The sequence below is a fragment of the Myxocyprinus asiaticus genome, chromosome 14, assembly GCF_019703515.2.
Source record: "Myxocyprinus asiaticus isolate MX2 ecotype Aquarium Trade chromosome 14, UBuf_Myxa_2, whole genome shotgun sequence".
Classification (NCBI taxonomy): Eukaryota; Metazoa; Chordata; class Actinopteri; order Cypriniformes; family Catostomidae; genus Myxocyprinus; species Myxocyprinus asiaticus.
The window spans coordinates 16,157,904-16,182,766 of record NC_059357.1 but is presented as its reverse complement, the minus strand read 5'-3'; the positions used below and the strand labels follow the sequence as shown (position 1 = coordinate 16,182,766).

The 24,863-nt window shown below is 37.2% G+C and overlaps 1 protein-coding gene and 1 long non-coding RNA gene across 3 annotated transcripts in view; one reads left to right on the top strand and one right to left on the bottom strand.

The window, feature by feature from the left end:
- The window catches only part of LOC127451110 (uncharacterized), an 81,217-nt gene extending 73,020 nt beyond the window's left edge, over positions 1 to 8,197 (bottom strand). For both annotated transcript variants that reach the window (XR_007899060.1, XR_007899059.1), the window contains exons 1-2: positions 8,032 to 8,197; positions 3,205 to 3,335 (exon numbers count right to left, since the gene is read on the bottom strand). This is a non-coding gene — a long non-coding RNA (uncharacterized LOC127451110). The remainder of the gene's footprint in view (positions 1 to 3,204; positions 3,336 to 8,031) is intronic.
- Positions 8,198 to 17,914: 9,717 nt separating this feature from the next.
- LOC127451100 (xylosyltransferase 1-like) overlaps positions 17,915 to 24,863 on the top strand; it is a 108,208-nt gene continuing 101,259 nt past the window's right edge. Inside the window, exon 1 of the mRNA XM_051715527.1 lies at positions 17,915 to 18,284. Coding sequence (XP_051571487.1) covers positions 18,018 to 18,284 — 267 coding nt within the window. The 5' untranslated portion in view covers positions 17,915 to 18,017. The remainder of the gene's footprint in view (positions 18,285 to 24,863) is intronic.

The following is a 24,863-nucleotide window of genomic DNA, read 5'->3' as shown; positions in this document are numbered from 1 at the left end:
AAGTAACCTTACTTTTTAACCATTCATAAAGTACGTTTTGAAGGTATGCAGGTGTGTAGTATAAATACATTCCTGGACATATTACATCCGCCATGTTGGCATTGTCCTTTTAACCACATGTGCTTTAACCTATGATGTACTAACAACAATTTACTATAGGTATCAACTTTAGTGTTGAATCCTGGTGGAAACCCTGGCCTAAAAATGATTTGTATGATGGTTATAGTTTTCACTGACGCATTGATGTCATACTGATTAATGTTGCATTCATATTGTGTCGGAATTACTAGTGTCCCAATGACATACTATACTGTACTCTGTGCATTTACACTATACACTATACTGTATTCTGGTGTATGAATTTTTGAAAGTGTAGTATCATCCCAAATGGAATACTAATGTTATTTTACAACACGGAAGTATATGCTGTTTTTCAGCTGAGGGAAGTGAAGTTTCAAACATGCAGTGTTTAGTGAGTTTGCCAAATTCAGTCCAACACTTATCATGTATCACAAATAATGTATATTCACACAGTGTGGGGTGATGGTAAAGCATTCAACTCACATTTGTAAGGTGCTGTCTTCACAGAAGTTTTGCTTGTTGCCACATTCACCATTAATGGCAGTTGGTATGCCAGGTCAGCATCGTGTAACTCCGCCCCTGTCGCTATGTAGGGCAAACTGCGACCGTGGAGTGCATGAAATGTCCAATATTGCATACTCGGTTGTTCTGGCTGAAGAAGTATATCATCTGGGTACTCTTTGTTTTGTTTTTGTTTTTTTTTTCTCCCCTTTTCTCCCCAATTTGGAATGCCCAATTCCCAATGCTCTCTAAGTCCTCGTGGTGGCGTAATGACTCACCTCAGTCCGGTTGGCAGAGGATGAATCTCAGTTGCCTCCACGTCTGAGACTGTCAATTTACATTTTTAAAATCAAAAGTTGTATTTGTTGACATTAGTTAATGCATTATGAACTTACATGAATTAACATTGAACAATTGTATTTTTATTAACTAGCATTATCAAGGACTAATAAATGCTGTAAAAAAATACACTTATTGAGCACTTTATTAGGAACACCCGTACACCTAATTATTCATGCGATTATCTAATCAGCAAATCATGTGGCAAAAGTGCAGTCCATATAATCAAGCAGATTCGGGTCAGGAGCTTCAGTTAATGTTCACATCAACCATCAGAATGGGGAAAAAAAATTGATCTGAATGGTTTCGACCTTGGCATGACTGATGGTTCCAGATGGGCTGGTTTGAGTATTTCTGTAACTGCTGATCTCCTGGGATTTACACACACATCATTCTCTAGAGTTTACTCAGCTGTTCTGTGGATGGAAACGCATTGTTGATGAGAGAGGTCAACGGAGAATGACCAGACTGGTTGGAGCTGACAGAAAGGCTATGGTAACTCAGATAACCACTCTGTACAATTGTAGTGAGCAGAATAGCATCTCAGAATGCACAACACCTATATGTCCTCTAACAAAATGTTTAAGAACAAATAAAGAGCATCGGGTAACACTGGGTATAATACAATGGCAAATCAAACAGAAATATGTATAGAGCTACCTAACTACTCTTAACTTTTGAGGCCGCTGCCATTATGGTACCTTTTACATGACGTCACAATGGACAAGTCAGAGCTTTTTTTTTTTTTTTTTTTTTTTATATTTTACAACTTTAATTAGAGTTTGAAGACATGAGCATATCCCCAATTATATATGTTTTTCTAAGTTATTTTTATTTATTTATTTTTTTACCATACTGTATGTCAATCTAGCTGTACACTATGTAGGCCTACAGTATCTTGGCTGGATTGGGCATAGTATATTTAAAGAATATTAAACAAAAAGTCATCTCCTGTCATGCCAATTAAACACCTGTGTTAACAGAAATATAAATAAAATTAAAAAATAAATTATTTTCATAGACTAAACTAAAACAAAACCATAACTGACAAACACAGTTCGCAAAATAACTGGAACTAATATGTATCATGAATATTCCTACTCATTTGACATACTGCTTTTTGCATACTGTGAAGTAGGGAAGTACACATAGTTTGACGCAGGAACTGAGTGACAGGTAGACACATCTGAAAGACTGAGTCTGACCTCCGCCAGTGCAACTCAGTCCCTCTGATATTGATGCATGCTGTGTATGCAATTTAATACAAAAGGATCTCTCCCAGGTGCCGAAAGCAGCTACCACCTCATAGCCCACAATGTCAGAGCGAGCACAAACAAAAACAGAATGAACTCAGGCTGAGTCAGTCTAATGTCACAGGAAATGTGAGAAAGAGAGGAAACAATTTGTCAGGGAAAATTAACAATGATAAATTATTCAGTGGATCAATATATTGGGATAAAAATAGAGGTTGGAAGAGTCCTGTCTATGAACACAGGATTGGTATCATTAGCCTGGATTCTAACAGATGTGTGTGGATGCATGTGCGCTGACAGATGAGAGCCCAGGGTGACTGAAGTCAAGGTCAGTGGCAGGGTCATGATGGGAACTGCTCTCTGACTTCAATCTCCCACTTACAATAAACAATGTCATAAATCAGGCCTTCCGAGGATGCCTGAGAGGAAAGCCAGAACTGAATTATGACACCATCTATATTTTGGTGCTTTGAACACAAAAACAACAGGCGAGAGGGAATGCTGACCGTAGCTTACTGCAGATATCATAGGGAATCCACTACACAATATTTTTATGATTGGATAGCTATTAGATCATGAAAAGACTTAGTTTAAATGCTGTCCTAGATGCATTCAAGATGGATCAGTTGCTATCCAAAATCGAAATTTAAGCAGTTTTAGTTTCTTGTTTTTAGTTTATATGAGCATCGTCCGGAGGCATTATCTATTATATTTGCATATATTAGCATAAAAATAATAGATTATATTTATATCCATTTTGCTGAAACACATTTATGTGGCCAAGTGTAAATGGAATGTGCAAACCCAATCGAATAGCAATCCGGTTGATCAAACTCACGAAGTCACTAAGTGTAAAAAGGCCTTTAATCGGCTAGCATATGCACACAGCCTATGATGGACCTTTTCCAAAGAGACTCTTTATTTTCCCCTCACGTCTGTGCCTTTGAACTGCTGTGCAATACAGCAATTTAACTCTGTGCCAGTCCGACTAAACAGTGTGCCTGGGAACACTTGAGTGTGATTTACTCACATGATTCATGGTTGACTGTGCTGAGTGTGTCACAGTTTCTGTCCCCTGGGACTGTGCATTCTGTAGTCAGAGGTTCAACTTGATGATGCGTCATTCGTCTTAGCTTGGTATGATGTGGCTCAGTGTTGGATCTGATGGATGGAATTACAACTGTGCATGAGTCAGCTGAGGGTAAGCCATCATGGGAGGATTTGAGGATTCATGAACTCATACAGTACTTGATCTGAGGGAGAGATACCTATATAAAAACTATACATGATGTTAGGCAGACTGTTAGCATCCGTCTCCATTCACTTTCATTTTACGGAAAAAGATGCGATGAAAGTGAATGGTGACTGAGCCTAACAAACTGCCTGACATCTCATTTTGTGTTCCACGAAAGAAATTAAGTCATATGGGTTTGGAACAATATGAGGGTGAGAAAATAATGTCAGAATTTTCATTTTTGGTGAACTATCCCTTTAATCGTTTTGATTTGTGAGAAAATTCCTAACTGTTTAGGTTAAAAAAAGAACTGGTAGAGCACAGCACACCTCCCTTTTGATTACAAACATGAATGTTGACATAGGTTTGTTTTTCACACTGAACATAACAGGAGGGTTAAGTCTCCGGAGCTATGAAAGAACAACCTCTGAACAATAACATTTCCTTTGGGTAGAAAAAGAAAAGGGAACAGTTAGAGCGATCGACAGATGAAAAAAAAAAATAGTCAAGGAACATTCCCATAGCGCTTGCTCTGAGATTTTACCTATCTAGCCGCACTCAAACTCACCGCTCGAGTGCCACTGAGCGCTCAAATCTTTCGTTCTTTGTGTTCATTTTCTGATGATAACAGTAAAAATAAAATGCAATTATTGATTTTGTATGCATTACTATTGATGTCCTTTTCAGTAAAGAGAGTCACTGATCTGTGGATTTATTCACAGTGGTGCTCTTGTAAGCATGAGCAGTTTGAATGCTTTCCACTGTCTTATGAGAGTGAATAGAGTGGAGGGCTGTGGAGGTGGGTGAGCTGTGCACATACTGCAGCCCCTCAGAGTCCACACACTCCATGGCACTGTACAAGTGAATGATGGAGATGCTTTAATAACCGCTGGTGAAACTGAAACTGATGTGCTTTGCAATCCAGCACCAAACTCAATTGATCAGTATGTCAATGCAGAGGACTTGTTGTCACCTTCACCATAGCAGACACAGAGAAGGAAAGAGAGAAAGGCAGTTTTCCAATAAAAGCATGCAGTATTTTCCACGAATATAGTACATTTTGGTGTCCTGTGACTTCTTTATTAAAAGCATTAGAGGCACAAATCCCATGTTTTTGTTGTGAGAGCTATTAGACAGTTACGTAGTAAACTATTTTCTAACGTAAAATTAACTTGCACAGAAAGTGGCACACCAAATGTCTGTATCCACCACCTCCATTAAATTGTAATTTTGGTCTTGACTTCTCACCTCCATACAGTAATAACCACAGGATTGTCCCCCATAACAAAAATGTAATATTCCTTACACCCAGGATGTAACATAATTTGGAATCTTTCTACAGCATGGCAAGAAGAAATTTTTACACACATGTAGTGTTACCTGCATTTGTTCAGCTCAACCATTTAACCATGTTACACAAGATATAAAACAAAGTAAAAATATCAAACAAACACTTTTTTTCGTTTATGTATATATATATATATATATATATATATGTTCATCAATATAACTAAAAACAAAAATTTTCCCTATACTAGCTAGCCCTTAGTGAGTCTTTTGTGGTGTTTTCACATTTGGTTCGATTGCTTGGACCAAGCTGGAGTTCATTTCCTCTCCCCTCCCCCGCTGCTTTCTGTTCACATATTTGGGTCCGAACCACTGTAACTAGGTAACAACTCAAGAAGACATTAGCTTTAGTGAAGTATTCAAGTTTTTCTCTTTGTATTTACTACCAAAACTTTACATGCACAGAATGACAGTAGGATTTGTTTCCCGCAGATGCATTGAATGTGCAGTGATTTGAAGAATAGCGTTTGTCTGCCGCGAGCAACCGCATGCCTACTTGAAAATGAGCAGTTGCGCCAATGCAAAGTTGCAAATTATACTGTATGTCATCACAAGCGGTTCACTTCCACAATTTGGTACAATTACGTTCATATCAGCAGCGAACTGTACCAGAGTTTACATGAACCGTACCCCAGAACACCTTTTCAAGCAGACCCAGGTGCAGTTCCCGGGTGCGCACCCGAGTTTGGAAAACAGCGTTCACATCATCCAAACAAACCGAACTTTGACGTCATTTGGACCTGGGTGCGCACCAAAAGTGCTAGTTTGAAAGCACCCTTGAGGTTCAAAACCCTGTTACCTATTCTGGCATTATTTATTTATTAAATGAAATGTATACATTTTATAAAAAATATTGCTTTTGCTTTAATTTTCATTTCTGGAAAATTTCAAAATCACCAAAATCAGGATTTTAAATTCTTTAGACATGTTTTGTTAACAGTGTTACAAAAATGGCAAAACTCATAAAATGAATATAAAATAAACAGCTTATTTAGACATAACCAAAAACCAACATTGGGCCCCAAACTGTAATGCTGGCCATCTGGAGATGCAGAGATTTTAGGATTCACGAAATCGAGAACCACCAGAAACCATACACCACAGCCTACAAAGGATAAAAACTGACCAAGACACTTGGGGTGGGAATCGATTCCAAAAAGAATAGATTCCGAGGCATTGGGAATTGAGAATCAACTCAAAACGTTGGAATCGACTCCCAAGCTGGAGTTGATTCCTTCCGGGGAAACCGGTTGATATTTTCAGACTGTTTATTTCCTCAACCACTGAACTATTACACATTTTAGAAGCCTAGCAGCACTAATACAGTTTACAAAATGATTATAAAATGACTGCATCTTAAAGATCATCAATTTAACTGACTGAGAATCTGTATGAAGTAATCACACAAGCCCTTCAACATATCTGCTTTCCAGACCTGTATACAGTGGTCTATCGGTATTTAACTTTGGATTCAACTTTTAATCAACGTGCCAAATTTGTGACTGTAAATTTGTGACTGTAAGGGGCCACATTGTACTCCTTTTGAGATACAATGTTCCGCATTGATTTGGTTTTTGTATCTTTTAAGCCCAGAAATAGTTGTGTACTCAATTTTCTGAAGTGTATATGTGACTAATGGGACTATTCTGCAATTGCCTAAAGTATTGTATTGCTCTACAAAGGTAGATACTTTTCTATCCGGCATTAAAAAAACTGAATAAAGGCTGAGCTTATTATACATTTTTATTTTACCATCTCTACTTCCCTGCTAATTTATTATTCAATTTAACACTCTCTACACCAGGGGTCTGTTTTAATAAAAAAAATAAATAAATAAATAAAAATAATATATAGTTTCAAAGCGGGCGAGTTTATTTATTTTATTCTCGTTTACACGCTAAAAGGGTCATGATGCAGGTCTTGTCAATGGTTTGAATTTCCATTCGGCACACAACTAAATAAAACAGGCTGCATCAGGGCTGGAGTGGGATTCATATTCAGCCCGGGATGTCATTTCCAAGTCAACCCACACCCATAAGGGGGGTTGGAGGTGAAGATGATAACAATAAAACAAGATCACAGCAAAAATATGCAATATATGTAATTACTTGAAAATTATTTAAGCTCTCCATGTCATTATACCACATACGGCATTCACTAAGATTTTCACTTTGTCATAAGACATAATTGTATGTGTTGTAAAAATAAGTGAATGTTAAAGGGATACTTGATAATTTCCTCACCCTCATGCCATCCCAGTTGTGTATGACTTTCTTTTGCATAACATGAATGAAGATGTTTAGAAGAACTGTTGGTCTATTCAATGCAAGTAAATGAGAAGCAGTGAGAAACAGATCAATAATTAAGTCATTTTGTACTATAAATCTCCACTTTCACTTTCATAAGCACTCTTCTCTCTTAAGAGTTCTTCTTCTGTTTTTGGTGATTTACATAAGCATATCGCCCCCTACTGGGCAGGGAGGAGAATTTATAGTAAAAAAAAAAAAAACTTAAATATTGATCTGTTTCTCACCCACACCTATCATATCGCTTCAGAAGACATAGATTAAACCACTGGAATTGTATGGATTACTTTTATGCTGCATTTATGTGATTTTTGTACCTTCTGAGTTCTGATCACCATTCACTTGCATTGAAAGGACCAACAGAACTGAGAAATTCTTCTAAAAAGCTTCATTTGTGTTCAGCAGAAGACAGAAAGTCATACACATCTGGGATGGCATGAGGGTGAGTAAATGATGAGAGAAATTTCATTTTTGGGTAAACTAAGTTTATTTGAAGACTATCTAGGCACATAATAACACTATAGAACTGTAAATGTTTATAACTCTTTCAAGATGTACATGCTCACACTTTAAATGGTCAGTGCTTTGTATTTTAGATAATTAAAATAGCAACAGATCCAGTGAAACAATTAAGTTTGAGTGATTGTTTTTAAATTTTTACATGCCATTCAAAAACGTGCCATTTTACAATGATAAGAGTGAAATAAAAGACTAAAAATAACACAGTTGTACTTTTCTTTTACTTGGAATGTAAATGTTCAGGACAAAGGCAAAATGGTTACTGTCTCTTTAAGAGAGTTTTGTCGCATGATACAACATTGAAGGCACTTTGTTCAGTTTGTTTCGTTATTTTGTGACAAAAAATAATTTTGCTATTATCATTCTGCACTGCTAGGGAAGAGGATTTCAGAGATTAATTAATTTAGATTGTGAGACTGCAGTCAGTATTAAACTTGTGATGATCTTGTACCTTAAGCACGTTCATCCATACAGTTATTAGTAGTCTATCTGTTCTCGATGGATCTTCCGTGATCCTTCCCGCGCTGTCAAGTGAAGCGGCGCCACATCAGTTTCGTCTCTCACAGGCTACTCTCTCATTTGTTTGGGTGTGAGATGATAAAATACAGACTGCGTCCGCTATAATACGGAACGCAATTCTGATCCTTTAAATACCGGATGTTACGGAATGTTGGCAATTGTTATGCGACATATGATGAAAGTTTGTCAATCAACATGCGGACCTAACCGGCCCAATTTTTGACCAGCCCAGCGGGAATTCTCCCGATCTTCCCTATTGCCACTCCGGCCCTGGGCTGCATGATTTAGATAAATGATTACTGCAAGAGTTAGATTAACATACAGGTGCGTGGGGAATTTCATCACTGAGAAGGTTTACCTGCAAACTTAGTAGCATCAAACATCACAAGCAGCCTCAAGAATGGACACGGAGTGGCTGTATAACACTTTTTCTTGAGCAGAATATTGCACTAGAGATCACAAAGTTTGTTCAAAGGGGAATGCGAGTGCTAGAAAGAGCGCACTCGCGTGCATGGTTGCCAGATTGCACACAATAAGTACAACATTAGGCGGAATATTTCCAATTTGCGCAAGTGTAAATCTCAAATTGGGGGTGTTGCATCTCTTATCTGGCAACCCTGAGCAACGCTTGTGGAGGCGCATTAGGTCCCAGTGCAAGATAACTGAAATATCCAATCAAAAAACACTTTTAGGATAAATGAGCGGGCTGTAAGTTGCCCAGGTCTGGGTTAAATGGTGCTTTTAAGACTATTTTCGGTAGTTCTTTGAAATACAGGCGCATCTACCCAAACTTTTCTCAAATTTATCTCATGGGATTGAAGCATGGTGCTTTGGTATGTGCATATAGGCCCTGATTTAATCTTAGAATGGAGCTATTAATAGTAAATGTCATTCATGCTATTATAAGCAGTGCAAAGAATGCTTTGTTGTAGGGCTGCAACTAACTATTATTTTGATAATCGATTAATCTAACGATTATTAGAAGGATTATTCGACTATTCAGTGATTATTGCAACGATTAATCATTAGCTAACGATTATTCAGCTTGTGCCTGACTTAAAAGGTTGTATTAAACGTGCTTACTAACAATAAAGATGACAAAATCATCTTTTAAAAAGATCTAAGAATGACAATGATTGAACTAAAGGGGAAAAAATACTTTGTATTAAGTGTTTTTGTCTTGTTTTCCATTTAAAATTGTCTAAAAATCCTTAAAACAAGATACATTTACTTATGTATATGAGTGTATTTTTTCACTTGTTTATACTTCTGCAAGTGCAGTAAAGACAAAATACACTTATATTCAAGATCTATTCTTTAGAAGCAAGTCTAAATGTGTTATATACTATTTCTCAGGTGAATGCATCTTTTTTTAAAGAATATTAAGATATTTTAAAATATTTGTATTTTTAATATTATATTCCACATTCTCAGATAAAAAAAAATAAAATATTCTGCAGTATAGCTGCTAAAGAAAATGTATGTTGTTTTAAAGGAGTTTTAGATATTTATATTGTAAAACAAGCCAAAACAAACACAAATCAAAAACGTATTTTGTTGCAGTGTATAATGGGGCGAAGACTACCCTCTCTCACCTTTTTGTTCACTTCAATCCATCTTTAGCTCACAAAAAAAACAAACTCTCTCTTATTAATAAAGCTGCATATTGCATATTTTCTTCACAATAAGAAATGCACAGTAACATATTTTATGATTCAATAAGTCGCGAGCCATCACGTTACAATCTAGCTGCATTAAGCGTGCGCGCTCGAGGGATGAGCATCCCCATGCCAGAGTGTGCCTCAGCCGGGTGCAGTTTCAATCTCTCCCCCTTAGATCGGGACACTTCACGCAACTCATAGAAGAGACGCTGACTGCACAGACAAATGACAGTTTTGGAGTTTGTAGTTATTTACATGATCTGCTTCCATATTATTTGAACTTTAATAAAGCTATAACGCATTAAATATAACTGCATTTTAGATGTAATGCGCGCCATCATTAGAGTTTAATGTGATCTCATGTTACGTTAAATGAGATCAAATGACTATTCAACAACGAAAATTTCTGTTGACAATTTTTTATTGTCGATGTTGTTGATAACGCCGACTAATCGTTTCAGCCCTACTTTGTATGGTGAGCTATTTATTATAAGATTTAACTTTGCCTCCCTTTTTGTTTTTTGGAATCGAAAAAGAATTGAATAAATTTCAAACAGCCCCCGGTGTCAGGATGAACCTGTTTCAGACTTTATACACATAGATAGCATAACTCTCCATCCTGGTCCTCTTGTGCTTCTTTCCTCCTTTTCCGGCGATCTTTGTGACGGCCTTCTTGGATCCCTTCCTCTGTGCGAATTTGGCTGTTTCAGACAATCTTTAGAACAAACTCAGATTAACGATTCTTAACCAGCACATAGAAGTATTTATTCCCTTCTCTATGCTAATTCTCTGGGCATATGATGTTCGCCCTCTGATTGTTTATCTTCATTGGCCAAACCCATTAAATGATTTCATTAGACAGCTCCATGTTTAACAGTCCAGAAAGTGAGCCAATCAAAGGCTTCGAAATGGAAGTCCCATCTCTCGCCTCATATTTGAAAGTTACCATCCCCATATGATTAGATTTCCTTTGTTTAGATATCCCGCTTATTTTATTTTAAATAATTGTTCACAAAGGATTTCAATACTCTTCTGTGAGTAGTACTGTGTTTTATAACCATAGACAAACACACTTTAAACCATAAAACACCATAAACCATTTTATCTAATTTTCTATCTTTTATACTGCCCTGCATTTGGTACTATTGTGGTCTACTTTTATTTTTCCTCATCTCATAATTCGCTTTAGGGAAGAAATACATGTACATTTGTTGCAAGACAAACTGGACTGTATTCTGATAGACACGCGCCCATAGAAACAATCTATAATTATGTGCGTGTTTGGAAATAATGTGAAACCACATTTGCGTCTAACAGCAAAAGTAAAATGAAATGTAGGGCTGGGAATCGATTCCAAAAATAATCGACTCCTCGATTCCGAGGTGTTGGGAATCGAGAATCGACTCGAAACGGTGGAATCGGAGTCGATTCCTTTAGGGGAAACTGGTTGATATTTTCAGACTGTGTTTATTTCCTCAACCACTGAAATACTACACATTTCAGAACCCTAACAGCACTAAAACAATTTACAAAAGTCTTATAAATGACTGCATCTTGAGTTTTTTGTAGTCTGTTAGCATCTGTAAATCCGCTCGGTTTGTTCATCTGTATGAAGCAATCACACAAGCCCTTCAACACATCTGCTTTCCAGTATAGTCTGCCAGTATTTTACTTTGGATTAAACTTATTAACATGCCAAATTTGTGACTGTAAATTGGCATATAATAACAACTTCCCCAATATTACAACACAAGTCTACACCAAGGAGATGGCAGAGTTCAGTTAGCGTCCCAGTTCACATCAATAAATCTGTATGATAAAGTTTAAATGATCAGTGTGCTGCACATATAAAAGCGAGAATCTTTTCTAGTCGTTCTCCACATGTTTACAGTGTTTTAAAAATGTATATACACTGGCGGTCAAAGGTTTGGAATAATGGACAGATATTGCTGTTTTGGAAGGAAATTGGTATTTTAATTCACCAAAGTGGCATTCAACTGATCACAACGTATAGTCAGGACATTACTGATGTGAAAAAAAACACAAAAAAAAACAGCACCATCACTATTTGAAAAAAGTAATTTTTGATCAAATCTAGACAGGCCCCATTTCCAGCAGCCATCACTCCAACACCTTATCCTTGAGTAATCATGCTAAATTGCTAATTTGGTACTAGAAATTCACTTGTCATTATATCAAACACAGTTGAAAGCTATTTGGCTCGTTAAATGAAGCTTAACATTGTCTTTGTGCTTGTTTTTGAGTTGCTACAGTATGCAATAGACTGGCATGTCTTAAGGTCAATATTAGGTCAAAAATGGCAAAAAAGAAACAGCTTTCTCTAGAAACTCATCAGGCAATCATTGATTTGAGGAATGAAGGCTATACAATACTTGAAATTGCATACAAAGGTGTACACTACAGTCTTCAAAGACAAAGGACAATTGGCTCTACCAAGGACAGAAAGAGATGTGGAAGGCCAGATGTACAACTAAACAAGAGGATAAGTACATCAGAGTCTCTAGTTTGAGAAATAGACACCTCACATGTCCTCAGCTGACAGCTTCATTGAATTCTACCCGCTCAACACCAGTTTCATGTACAACAGTAAAGAGAAGACTCAGGGGTGCAGGCCTTATGGGAAGAATTGCAAAGAAAATGCCACATTTGAAACAGATAAACAAAAAAGAAAAGGTTAGAGTTTACAGATAATTGGAAAAGAGTGTTATGGATCTTAACCCACTGAGCTTTTGTGGGATCAGCTAGACTGTAATGTGCATGAGAAGTACCCGACAAGACAGCCACATCTATGGCAAGTGCTACAGGAAGCGTGGGGTGAAATGTCACCAGAGTATCTGGACAAACTGACAGCTAGAATGCCAAGGATCTGCAAAGGATTTTTTGACGAGAACTCTTTTAAGTAGTTTAAGAAGTTCTGAAAAAAAAAATTTTTTTCAAATTGTAATAGTAATTTTTCACGTTAATAATGTCCTGACTATACATTGTGATCAATTGAATGCCACTTTGGTGAAAAAAGTACCAATTTCTTTCCATAAGAGCAAAATCTGTACATTATTCCAAACTTTTGGCCGCCAGTGTGTATATATATATTCTGTACATTATTTTTTATATATATTATATGAAATAAACCAAAACAACCTGGATTGTTAAATGAAACTGAAGTGTATTGTTTGGACATTTTATTCAGTGTACAAAAGGTGGTGGACAATTACTGTACATTATAATTTAAACCTCTTTCTAAACAAGAACTCATGAGTGGTTACAGACCATTTCAATGTAGGTAAAATGGTGCTTTTAAAATTATTTGCAGTAGTTATACAGCCGCATCTACTCAAACTTCCCTCAAATGTATTTAATGGGACTGAAGCATCATGCTTTGGTATGTGTATAAAGGCCCTGATTTAATTTTGGAATGGAACTATTAATAGTAAATGTTGTTCATGCTATTATAAATAATGCAAAGAACACTTTGTAGTGAGCACTTCATTATTAGATTATACTTTACCTCCCATTTTTATTTATTTTTTTCCATCGATTCCAAAACCAGGAATCGGAATCGATTCCCAAATTTCTGGAATCAAACAGCCCTACAAACACTGATAACAGGAGGGCTTTATATATACACACTGGCTGTGTCTCGTTTCGAAGGCTGCGTGCTAGGTAGGATGCATCCATTGAAGGCTGCAGTATACCGAGTGTCCTCCTTTAAACAAGCCTTGTTTAAATGAGACGGCCTTCATAGGACAAATGGAAACGGAATGTAACATGTTTGCTATGACAGCACGCCACTCAAGCGCGTGTCTCTTTAGAAGGGAATGTATGAGGTACATTTTAGGAGAGTTATAATGATGTAAAGAGAAAAGAAAATAGATTTTACAGGTGTACTTTTAGTCTAATACTTTATTTTAATTATATATTAATATAATTACACATATTATATACTCTGCACCCATCTACTGAGGTACTTCAACTTGGGAATTAACATTACTTGCATATGAACATCATATTTACGGGCAAATTGGCGTAATATATTTTTTTTTTACATTTCCATTGAATAGGGTGACCTATATGTCCTCTTTATCCCAGACATGTCCTCTTTTTCGGACCTTAAAAAAGCGTCCAGCCGGGATTTCTAAATTTGCGACAATGTCCGGGATTTGGCTTTAGTTGCATTATGATGTGCATCTGATCTAATACTTCATTGTGTGTCCGTGCATATTTGCATTGCTTTAACCCCTCTTTGTAAGTCCCGCCTTCTCGCACACCAATTGGTCGATTATAAGAGGCTTGCAGGAACTATTGGCCAAATTCCTGCCTGTCAATCTCTCCGCGAACGCGCAAAGCGTTGTTGTGTTCGGCATCAAACAGTTGCTTGACAGTAGCAGCAAATGACAGTTGAGTGGAAACAATGCCCAAATGAAAGTGCAAATTTACAGAAGATTTGCACAAAAAATTCCCATGCTTTCGTCCAGGTCGAGACCCGTGGGAAGCAGAATGTATGACATGTAAAGCTGGCACTTATGTGTCAGTTGCTAATAAAGGAGCAAGTGATTTAGAAGCACACATTAGCTCTGTGAAGCATAAAGGGTCAGCAAAAGGTGAATGTTCATCAGGTAAATTAACAGACTACTTTTTCGACCAGGTAAAATTGTTATCACATTGCTTCATTTTCCAAGGCCATTCAAAATAATAGTAATAGTAAATGAAGGTACACTCATGGCATCAAATATTTTATTTTAGTACATGGACATTCAAAAGAATGTTGGAAATGTATGTTATGCTAATAGAGTGTCTTTTTCACTGTATTAAAGTTTGCATTCATAGTAACAATGTTTTGAACCCTATTATTCATCCCCAATTCCCTTTCCCCTGGAGAAAAAAAATAAGGTGTCCTCTTTTTGGAAAACCAGAATATGGTCACCCTACCATTGAAGCAAAGAATTGTGGGTTGTGAGTGCCCACGAAGGATACACCTCACGCATCCTCCGAATTCCTGAGAAAGAAGGTCGCATTTGAAGGCTGCGTTCAAAGTGTACTACTCGCTTTTCTGAAATGAGACAGCCTCGATGACATATACAGCCGTCAAATGCAACCTCCGGAGGACGCAGCATTCCAAATGAGACACATCCACTGTGTCTCGTTTTGAAGGCTGCATGCTAGGTAGGACGCGTCCTTTGAAGGCTGCAGTATACCGAGTGTCCTCCTTTAAACAAGCCTTGTTTAAACGAGACAGCCTTCGTAGGACAAACGGAAACAGAACATGGTTGCTATGACTACACACCACTCTTTAACAAGCATGAGTGCTTTGAGTGAGACGTTAACAAAGTCCCTTTAGAAGGGAACGTATGAGGTACATTTTAGGAGAGTTATAATGATGTAAAGAGAAAAGAAAATAGATTTTACAGGTGTACTTTTAGTCTAATACTTTATTTTAATTATATATTAATATAATTATACATAGTATATACTCTGCACCCATCTACTGAGGTACTTCAACTTGGGAATTACATTCCTTGCATTTGAACATCATATTTATGGGCAAAAAAAATTTTTTTTTTTTTAGACATTTCCGTTGAGCCAGAGCCAGAGACTAACAAGGCTAATTGACATGACACACCTGGGAGACAATCAACAAGGGAAACAGGAAACAAGGGCAGGACTTCAAAATAAAAGACACATAATAAACCTAGCACCCTCTAATGGTCCCATAACATATATATATATATAATATATACTGTATCGGGTTGGAAAAAACTAACCTCATATAAAATGAATATAACAGCTTATTTAACATTTAGTTTGACCTACTGCATGTTGATGAAGCTTTCTGAAGGTTAAGCACCTGCTGTCACTAACCATTTGTGGAGAAAAAAAAAATCCTTCATTTTTTTAAGAGTTTCAGGCCCTATTTTGTACCCTACTGATGCAAGTGCCGTAAACCCTGGAGCAGAGGGTGCTGAAGAGGGAAAAACTGCGAGAAGTTCTCCTCATAGTAGAGACATATGCAGAGAACATCTGCCCAAGGGCACATGTCCCCTGTCTTCTTACTCCCTTCCCTTCCTGTTAGATCTAATGACCCACACATGCACATAGTGACAATTAATGTCAACATGCAAATTTCCCTGTAACGGCACACCTCAGCGTATGTTGCCTGAGGGAGTTTCTGCTGGTTTCTACAGCCGTTCTGAGAGCGGAATGGAGTGTGACTGTGCCCTGTGCTTTTTTTTCTCTCTTTTCGAATTTATCAAAGCCTTATGATCTCCGTTTCAATGAGAGTGCTGTGAATTATAGAGCAGTTGCATCGCAGTAGCTGATTCAACTTTAATGATGTCAAGAATGCTGTGAACAAACAGCAGTGCTCACATAGCTCTGATATGTGTAAGCAAAATCACATTCTGACATCTCTTTCTTTCTTCTTTGTCTCCAGAACTACTGGAGGAAAGAAAAAGACACAGATTGGTATTCCCATGAAAACCGAGTCTCCTTGGCACACAAGTCTGTGCCTTGCTATGCAGGATGAGAGATGGTCTCAGTCTTGTTTGAAAAACTGTAGGCTATGCTTCACCTCTGTCCATTGTAGAGGGAATCTTGATAGTTCCCCAGGGTTATTTCTCTTTTTCTAAATCTGACAGGTTAACACTATCAATTAGCAGCCATTGATCGGGTGAACAATAATAAAGGCTGGTTGAAAGATGATGTAGGCTACCCTCACCCCCGAGGCTATATACTCCTAATGGCACTCATACTGTTGCACATAGTATATCTAAAATATACTGTCTTAAAGGAATAGTTCACCCAAAAATGAAAATGTTGGTCTGTTTCGTAAACAAAGCTATCGTATGGCTTCAGAAAATTTGGAATATAGTTGTATCATGTTGAGTCCTTTTATGGTGGCTTTATGGTGTTTTATGGTGTTTTTTGTTTATTGGTATTTTTGTTCAAGCTGGGTAATTTAACCCTTTAATACATACCTTGGGTCTTTAGTGACCTGGGACCTCATTCTACCCCCTGTACCTCATCCATTGTTTGAAGCACACCTCTTTAGTTCTCTTCAACCTTTATCTTCTGAATCGTTTAACAAAATAATAATAATAATAATTTAAAATAAATTGAATAAATATAAATGGGAAAAAAAATCATAATTTATAACTGCTTGATTACCAAAAGTGTATAGGGTCATTAAGGACCTTAGATATGTAATAGTGTCTTTTTTTTTTTTTTGGTGTGCTTTTTTGGTGTATTGATTTCATATCAGTACAAGTTTACTATCACAGGATACATATTTATTTGTTTATAACAAGACAAAGTACTATATTCATACAAATAAATACTATATTACGTTGGTTTTCAGTGTAACAACGGTTACTTATCAGCATTCCATATGCGTTTACGCATACATATTATACATACTATTTGTTACTCAAGGTGGCGCTGATGTGTCAGTGATTGATGTGATTTACATTTGACATTGTTATTTGATGAAGAAACAATATTGCAGTAAACTATAGCAAGTACAGCACATGATATGACTATTGTCATTTGGGTGTACTACTGAAATTATGTAAGTTGTGCATCTATTTAGACTCAAAAAGTGCCTGAGAAAATACTTATGTGTAGCTAATGTGTAGCTCAATATGTGTTTGACAGCCAGTTGCGTCTCATGAAATTTCAGCATGGAAGTAATTAATCCTATTCTAGATTTGTTGCATAATCTCTTTGATATATGAAAAATAAAACATCAAAGTATATCAGAATATTTTCTATTCCATTATTTTTTATTGTCTTGAAAATGTTTTGAAAATTTGACACTATCTGGGCATTTTGTCTTTAAAGACCCAAGTATGTAATCAAGTTTAACTCCCATACATTTAAGGGTTAATGTAGATTTACATATAAAAAATTGTCGCAAGTATTTATTCTTAAGTAATCGAGGTCTGCCCCCCTTTAATATATATATATATATATATATATATATATATATATATATATATATATATATATATATATTTTTTTTTTTTTTTTTTTTTTTTTTTAAAGGCCAATATTCAGTTCACAGGCGTCACCACACGGAGGCACAGGACTGTATTTTAACAGCTCTCTCTCTCTCTCTCTCTCTCCTCCAGCGGAGCCCTTGCCAACCACCCCCTCTCTCACTCTCTACGCTCCTCTCGCGACGCTGATCCACAAAGCAGACTGTCGGCTGACGGCAGTGGCACCTCGCCGCTTCAGGGTGAAGATGTTCGGCAATCTGTGCGCTCGTAAGTTGGCTCGCCGATCGCGGTCCGCGTTAATAGCCGCGCTGACAGTGCTGCTGGTCCAAACGCTCATCGTCTGGAACTTCAGCAGTCTGGACATGGGGGAAGAGCGCAAAGACAACGGCAGAGAGAAGAGGGACCGAATCGGCATCAACAAAGAATACAGCGAGAACCCGAAGAGTGGCTTCCAGAGGAGACATCACCAGCCGCCGCTGGGCAAAGCATCTATTCGACACAATCAACAACCGGTAAGGCGTAATTTTCCCCCCACGATTCCCGTTCATAGCGCCCCATTCATTCCGCACGGTACAGAGGCGTTTGAGTCCGTCATAACGGGCCCGTTCTCATTAGGGAAGGATGCCTGATCCCCAAACCCAGTGTTTCGGGGTGTTTATCTTCCCCGGTGGTTTTGTGATTACAAACGGAGGCTGGTTGTATTGAAATGTAGACCTCGTTTGCTCTCAGTACATCACGCGGGTGAAATGTAACGCTCTCACGGTGCATAAGATGCAGCTGTGTTGGATACTTTGTAGCATCTGGTCTGACTGATCGCTGCCCACTAAACTCTCCTAATAAACACGGAACGTTTTCCTAACGTTCTTGCATGATTCCCATTTGGTTCGTTTTGGGAAGCAAACCCTAACGTTCTTGTATCATTCTTTTTAGGTTTTCTTTAAAAAATAAATGTGCAGGGAGTTTTTTGTGTGACAGCATAATAAGACCTTCTAAAGAATATATATATATATATATATATATATATATATATATATATATACACTGATTAGCCACAACATTAGAATCAGCTTTATTGCCAGGTGTGCTTACACATACAAGGAATTTGTCTTGGTGACAGGAGCTTCCAGTGCATAAACAATACATCAACAAACAATAACATTAAAACCACCTGCCTAATATTGTGTAGGTCCCCCTCGTGCCACCAAAACAGCACCAACCTGCATCTCAGAATAGCATTCTGAGATGCTATTCTTCTCACCACAATTGTACAAAGCGGTTATCTGAGTTACCGTAGACTTTGTCAGTTTGAACCAGTCTGGTCATTCTCTGTTGATCTTTCTCATTAACAACATGTTTCCATCTGCAGAACTGCCCCTCACTGGTTTTTTGTTTTTGGTACCATTCTGAGTAAATTCTAGAGACTGTTGTGTGTGAAAATCCCAGGAGATCAGCAGTTACAGAAATAGTCAAACTGCCTTGGTGGTGTGAAGTGTGTCAGTCTCTTGGTTTCGTCTGCTCTTAAATGCTCCCTTTAGAGCAGTCATCCTGTTTAGATCTAGCCAGGTTTATTATAGCATTGAACTTTTAATTTAGTTTTTTTGTGTGTGTGTGTGTGATTTATTTATATTTGTCCTTTCAATTTAGTTTAGTTTTGATACTTTTTTTACTCTGACTCTTAGTTTAAAGGAATATTCCGGGTTCAATACAAACTCATTCGACAACATTATTGGCATAATATTGATTGCCACAAAAGTTATTTGACTTGTCCCTCTTTTTCCTTGAAAAAAAGCAAAAATCTGTGTTACAGTGAGGCACTTACAATGGAAGTGAATGGGGCCAATCTGTAAATGTTAAAATACTCACTATTTCAAAAGGATAGCCACCAGACGTAAACATTATGTGCATTAACAAGATTTTAGTGTGATAAAATCGCTTACTAACCTTTTCAGTGTAAAGTTCGATGACGATGTAATGTCAACAAACCCTAAAATGATGATATAAACAACTTTACAGCTCAAATAATACATGAGTTTAAACAGAAGAATTAATGTAATTGCTTTTTTAAAATTATAAGCTTCACATTTCTGCCTTTAAACCCACCAAAAATTTGCCCCATTCACTTCCATTGTAAGTGCTTCACTGTGACCCTGATTTTTGCTTTGTTTTTAAAGAAATGGGGGAATAAGTTGAAATTAATTTTTGTGGCAATCAGCATTATGCCACAAATGCTGTTGACTGAGCTCAACTTGAATTGAACCCCCGGTATTGAAGTTTTTTCAGTATTTTCTAGTTTCGGTGTTCTTTTTATTATTCAGTATTTTTATTTTAGGCCATGACCAAACTAATACATTTTCATTTGAATGCGTATTCATTTTGATACGTCTACGCCTCTCATCCACACTAGAAAAATGGAGCATTTTCGAAAACGCTCATCATTGCCGCATACTTTTGAAAATTATGATGTATGGAAAGTACAAATTTCGTTTTCAAATGAAAACTAATTCGTTCGGATGTAGCCTTAGGTTTAATATTTTAGGCCTGCAAAAGTTAATTTATTTAAATATACTTAACGCCGTAAACTTTTTCATGGCCGTCTAGTGTTGTTACCATCTAGTGGCCTTTTCATGTTAAATAAAGACATGTTGTAAATGTTTCAAATGTTATAATATACTGTGTAACAAATAATAAAATTAATGTGTGGTCATTTGTATTTTATTTAAGGAAGTTTTAGAGTGAAAATGTAGTTTATTTTAGTTTTGGGTAACGATAATAACATAGATTCAGCTCTACTGCCATAAGCTCACTGTACCACTCGATTCCTTCAAACAAAGCTGGTATAATAATTGAGTTTGGTGTGACCTTACGACCAGTGACCTTATTGTCAGTGCCGGGTTGATGAGGTGCTATTCTGAACACACTCTGCTCATCCGTATCTGTTTTCCTCTTCAGTCTCTCTCTTTGTGTCTCTCAGATGTTTCTGTGGCCTCGGTGGGCTGTTTATTCTGGCAAGCAGGATTGGCAGAGGATTAAAGTGGGCACCCGTAGCCATGCAATTGTTTCTGCTGTTTATCTCAATCCTTGCTTCTGAGTCGCCATGGAATCAGCGAGGAGAGGTTGAGAGAGTTTCAGAAGATACATCTCAATTCTCTAAAGGCTCTGAGACCTGCTGAGACCCACAGACAGGACACAGAGCCCTCCCAGCTGAAAAGACCAGCTTAGAACAGTATGAATTGGTGCTGATCCAGGATGATTTATGCTGTTTATTGCTGGTCTAGCTGGTAGACCAGCATAGTTATGCTGTTTGCTAGCAGAAATTGCCAAAAAAGTTAAGAAGCCTCGCGGAGAGACCAGTACACACAAAAAAACACAACATGCACTGGTTACAATAGGGCTTTTAGTCTGCTACTCTCCAAAATGAGTCTTTTTTTTTCTAATCACATAATTTTTTGTTGGATTTCCATACAGCTAATTTGTTGTGCTTCAGGTAAATTGTCAATTTGGCTCTTATTGGCTTCCATGCTATTTGTAATGTAGTAGATTGTCAGCAGACCCAGATGGAATCTGCAGACTTTTTTCCCTGCACTTTCTGAACAGATATTGGTGGAAAATCTGCAGAATTCTGCAGAATGGAACTGTAAAATCTTACAATGTGTTAAATAACAGTAGAAGAATGTAAAAATGCTACAGTAAAAAAACTTTAATTGGTTAACAGGTCTTAACATATATAATAAAAATAATTTCTCCTGGAAGGGCCACTCTTGATGAACTTTACAGGAAGTCATTCTTTTGTAGTTACTACTGTGATTAACAATACATTTTAAAGTAAAAAGCAGACTTTTATTGTTCCAGAAGGTTAGTATATCAAGTTTATATAATTTAATAATATAAATGGTAGTGAACCATAAAATATACAGGCATCAAAATTACATCACGTAAAGCCTGAAACATGGTCACCATATTTTTTACAGTTTAATTCTGGCAACCACAGCTGCTGGTATTTACCATAAATTTAACTGAATTTATTTACAATGTATACTACACTCTTATTGGTAGTTCAAAGCCTAATCATATTAGCCAAAATATTGAATAAATGAACACTCAAGGGGGTGGGGTTTGTGCAACACATTTTGAATGATGGGCATTCCAGTTGGGCGGAAATCTGCCAAATATTATCCAGATTCGAAGTGGACTTGATCGTTAGGCTTTTGAGAGTGTGACGTATTTGTATGAGTGGCAGAATGCATTCTGTCTAAAAGCAGTGTGAGCCTTTGTTGTATGGATGTTTCGTTGTTATGGTGGTGCACTGTACCTGGCTTCTGTTGACTTAAAGAGAGCCAAATAGATAGGGGCGTGACTCTTCCCATTTTGTTCTGCACTTTGTGTAACTTGCGACTTCTCTTTAATATCACAGTCACAACTCTTCCAGCACACATTGTCTGTACTTAAGCTATTTTCATTAAAGAGATATGAGACACTGATGGCCTCTCACCTCCTATTGGTCCATTTAGACATCTACCTAAACATAGCACTAACCTCAGTGTTTGCATGCTATTTGGATATTCAGTGCTGGATTTTTTGTGTGTGTGTGTGCTTCCAACCTGAAACTGGAACTGGAAGTTCCATTTCTTGATGAAATGGAGATGTTGGCATAAATAATGGGAAGTGGATTAAGCCCCAGATAAACGCTGGATTTTCTGTAAATGGCTAAATTGGCTCTGGATGTTTTAAGAGTCCATTTTTAGGTGAAACATTTGGGGATGCATTACGTATTTGAATAAATGTTTTTGTACCATCTAAGCAAAGAATTTCCAAGCACAAACTGAAAACTAGATGTAGGCATTAATGGTGCAGTGTGTAATATCAATACCAAAAACAGATTAGCATAAAGTAATGACCAGTTTTCCCGAACTGGTTTCCCAAACACCCCCTTGTCCACTCTAGTTTGGACAAACAGGTAGTCCCACCCAAAAATCACACCATTGGTTAAGCCAATGTTTCTATGTTGTGCCATTAAAAAAAAAAAAAGTTACAATTCTGTTTGTTGCTGAAGTATACCCAAGCCTTTTTGCATCTTTTTTTCCATACAATCAAAGTGAATGGCGACTTAGACTTAGACCTTTGCGTAAAAATCTCCTTTTGTGTTCCATGGACGACCAAACAACATGAGGGTGAGTAAATGATGACAGAATTTTCATTTTAGGGTGAACTATCTCTTTAAGGCAATCCTACATGTGGAGTGCATGTTTTGGGGCCTTTGTTAATGCGGCAATAAACTGTACCTCCTTTATTGGATATAACATGCTCTCATTAGCCAAATGCCGCTGTGCACCAGGTGATCGGAATGGCACATTTGTCTTGTTACTGCATGTTCTGATTCTCCTCAGGTCAGCCGGTCCCACATGCTCAAACATTGCTCGGGCCCTGTCGCCGCAGGACGTTCCTGATGCGAGGGGAGTCTGGTTTGATGGTGATCAATCTCATAAGTCGTGCTTAGCGTGCGTGTGTGCTGAATATGAATGTGCTCGGTATCTGCTGAATTAGCACCTGATTTAGCGGTGGGCTCCTGGAGGGAGGGGCTTTGGGGGAGTGAGAGTGACATATTTGGTCACAAAGCAAGCTGCATTTCCATTCACAGGGTCCCTATGCAAAGCCATCATAAACTAAGTTAAGTCATTTAATTTTTATTTGAATAGTGGTTTTCACAATACAAGTTGTTTCAGAGCAGCTTTACAGAAAGTCAGTTCTTCACAGAAAGTGAAGTGATTAATGTGTTTTCAATATAATTTCATTTATACTTGTGTAAATACCATATTTGACTATACTTTCATACAGGGTTGGGGAGTAACGGGATTACGTATTTAAAATACAAAATATAAGTAACTGTATTCCACTACAGTTACAATTTAAATCATTGGTATTTAGAATAGTTACATTCAAAAAGTATCTTGATTACTGAAGAGATTACTTTGTATTTTATTGTCATTTGTTTCATTTAATATTTAGCCCTTTCAGTTGGTAAACATTTATCCATATAAATGATGCGATCCAAAGTGCATTTGATCAGCGGTTAAACTTTATGATGTGTTAGTCATACGAGCAGACAGAGAAGTTTGGAGCAGAAGATATAGAAATAAACCTTGTTTAAATTGTCAGTTTTACGCTAAGCTAAAATGCTATTTCTAGCCATTTTACATGCACGTCACCAGGCACGATCATATTTTATCAAGAAAATTCACGTTAGATCATAATTTCTTTTTTACTAGTAACACCTTTGATATATCAAAAATTGATAATTTTTGTATTGTTTTCCTGTACAAATATCTAAAAATCCTTAAAGGTCAATTTGATTTCTTGTTTTAGAAACAACACATAAGATATTTAGGTTTTTCAGAGAATGTATTTTTAATGTGTGTTTTGTCTTACTGTACTGGAGTTTTTATAGTTAAAACAAGTGAAAAAAATCTACCAGCACTGAAGTAGTAATCCAACCTCAGTGGTCGCTACCACTGACTGTGGCGGGGAATCGATCACCGGAGCTTGAAGAGGATGAGCCCCCCCCCAAAAAATTATTTAGGTCAGGATGAGTGGAAGAGGAGGATTAGAGGGAATCACTGGACTAGAGGAAGACGTTTGGAGGAATAGGTAAATAAATCTGTATTTCTTAGTTGGTCAGTCCTTCTGTAATATTGCGGTCTAGGAGTGGAAGAGAGGAGACGCAGGATTGGAATCTTTAAATCCTTTAATAATAATAATAATAGCTGGAGAGGAAACAAACTATTAAACTTCTTAAACACAATCAACACAACGTGACACTTCAAGGACTGACAAAGGAGTGGGTAAAACTTGAGGATATTTATAGGAAAGGAACTAATGAGGGAATAAAATACAGGTGAGGGTAATAAGAAACAGATGGAAGTGATGAGGGCAGTGCACTATGGGAAATGAAGTCCAGGGGAAAACTTCAAAATAAGAGTCCTTGAAGAGAACGAGGGAGACAGACTGTGACAATAATTAAATTAATATAATTTGACATATAGAAAAACCCAGATTTAGTGACTGTTTAGTATGTTTAGTATGAAAATAAATGTGAT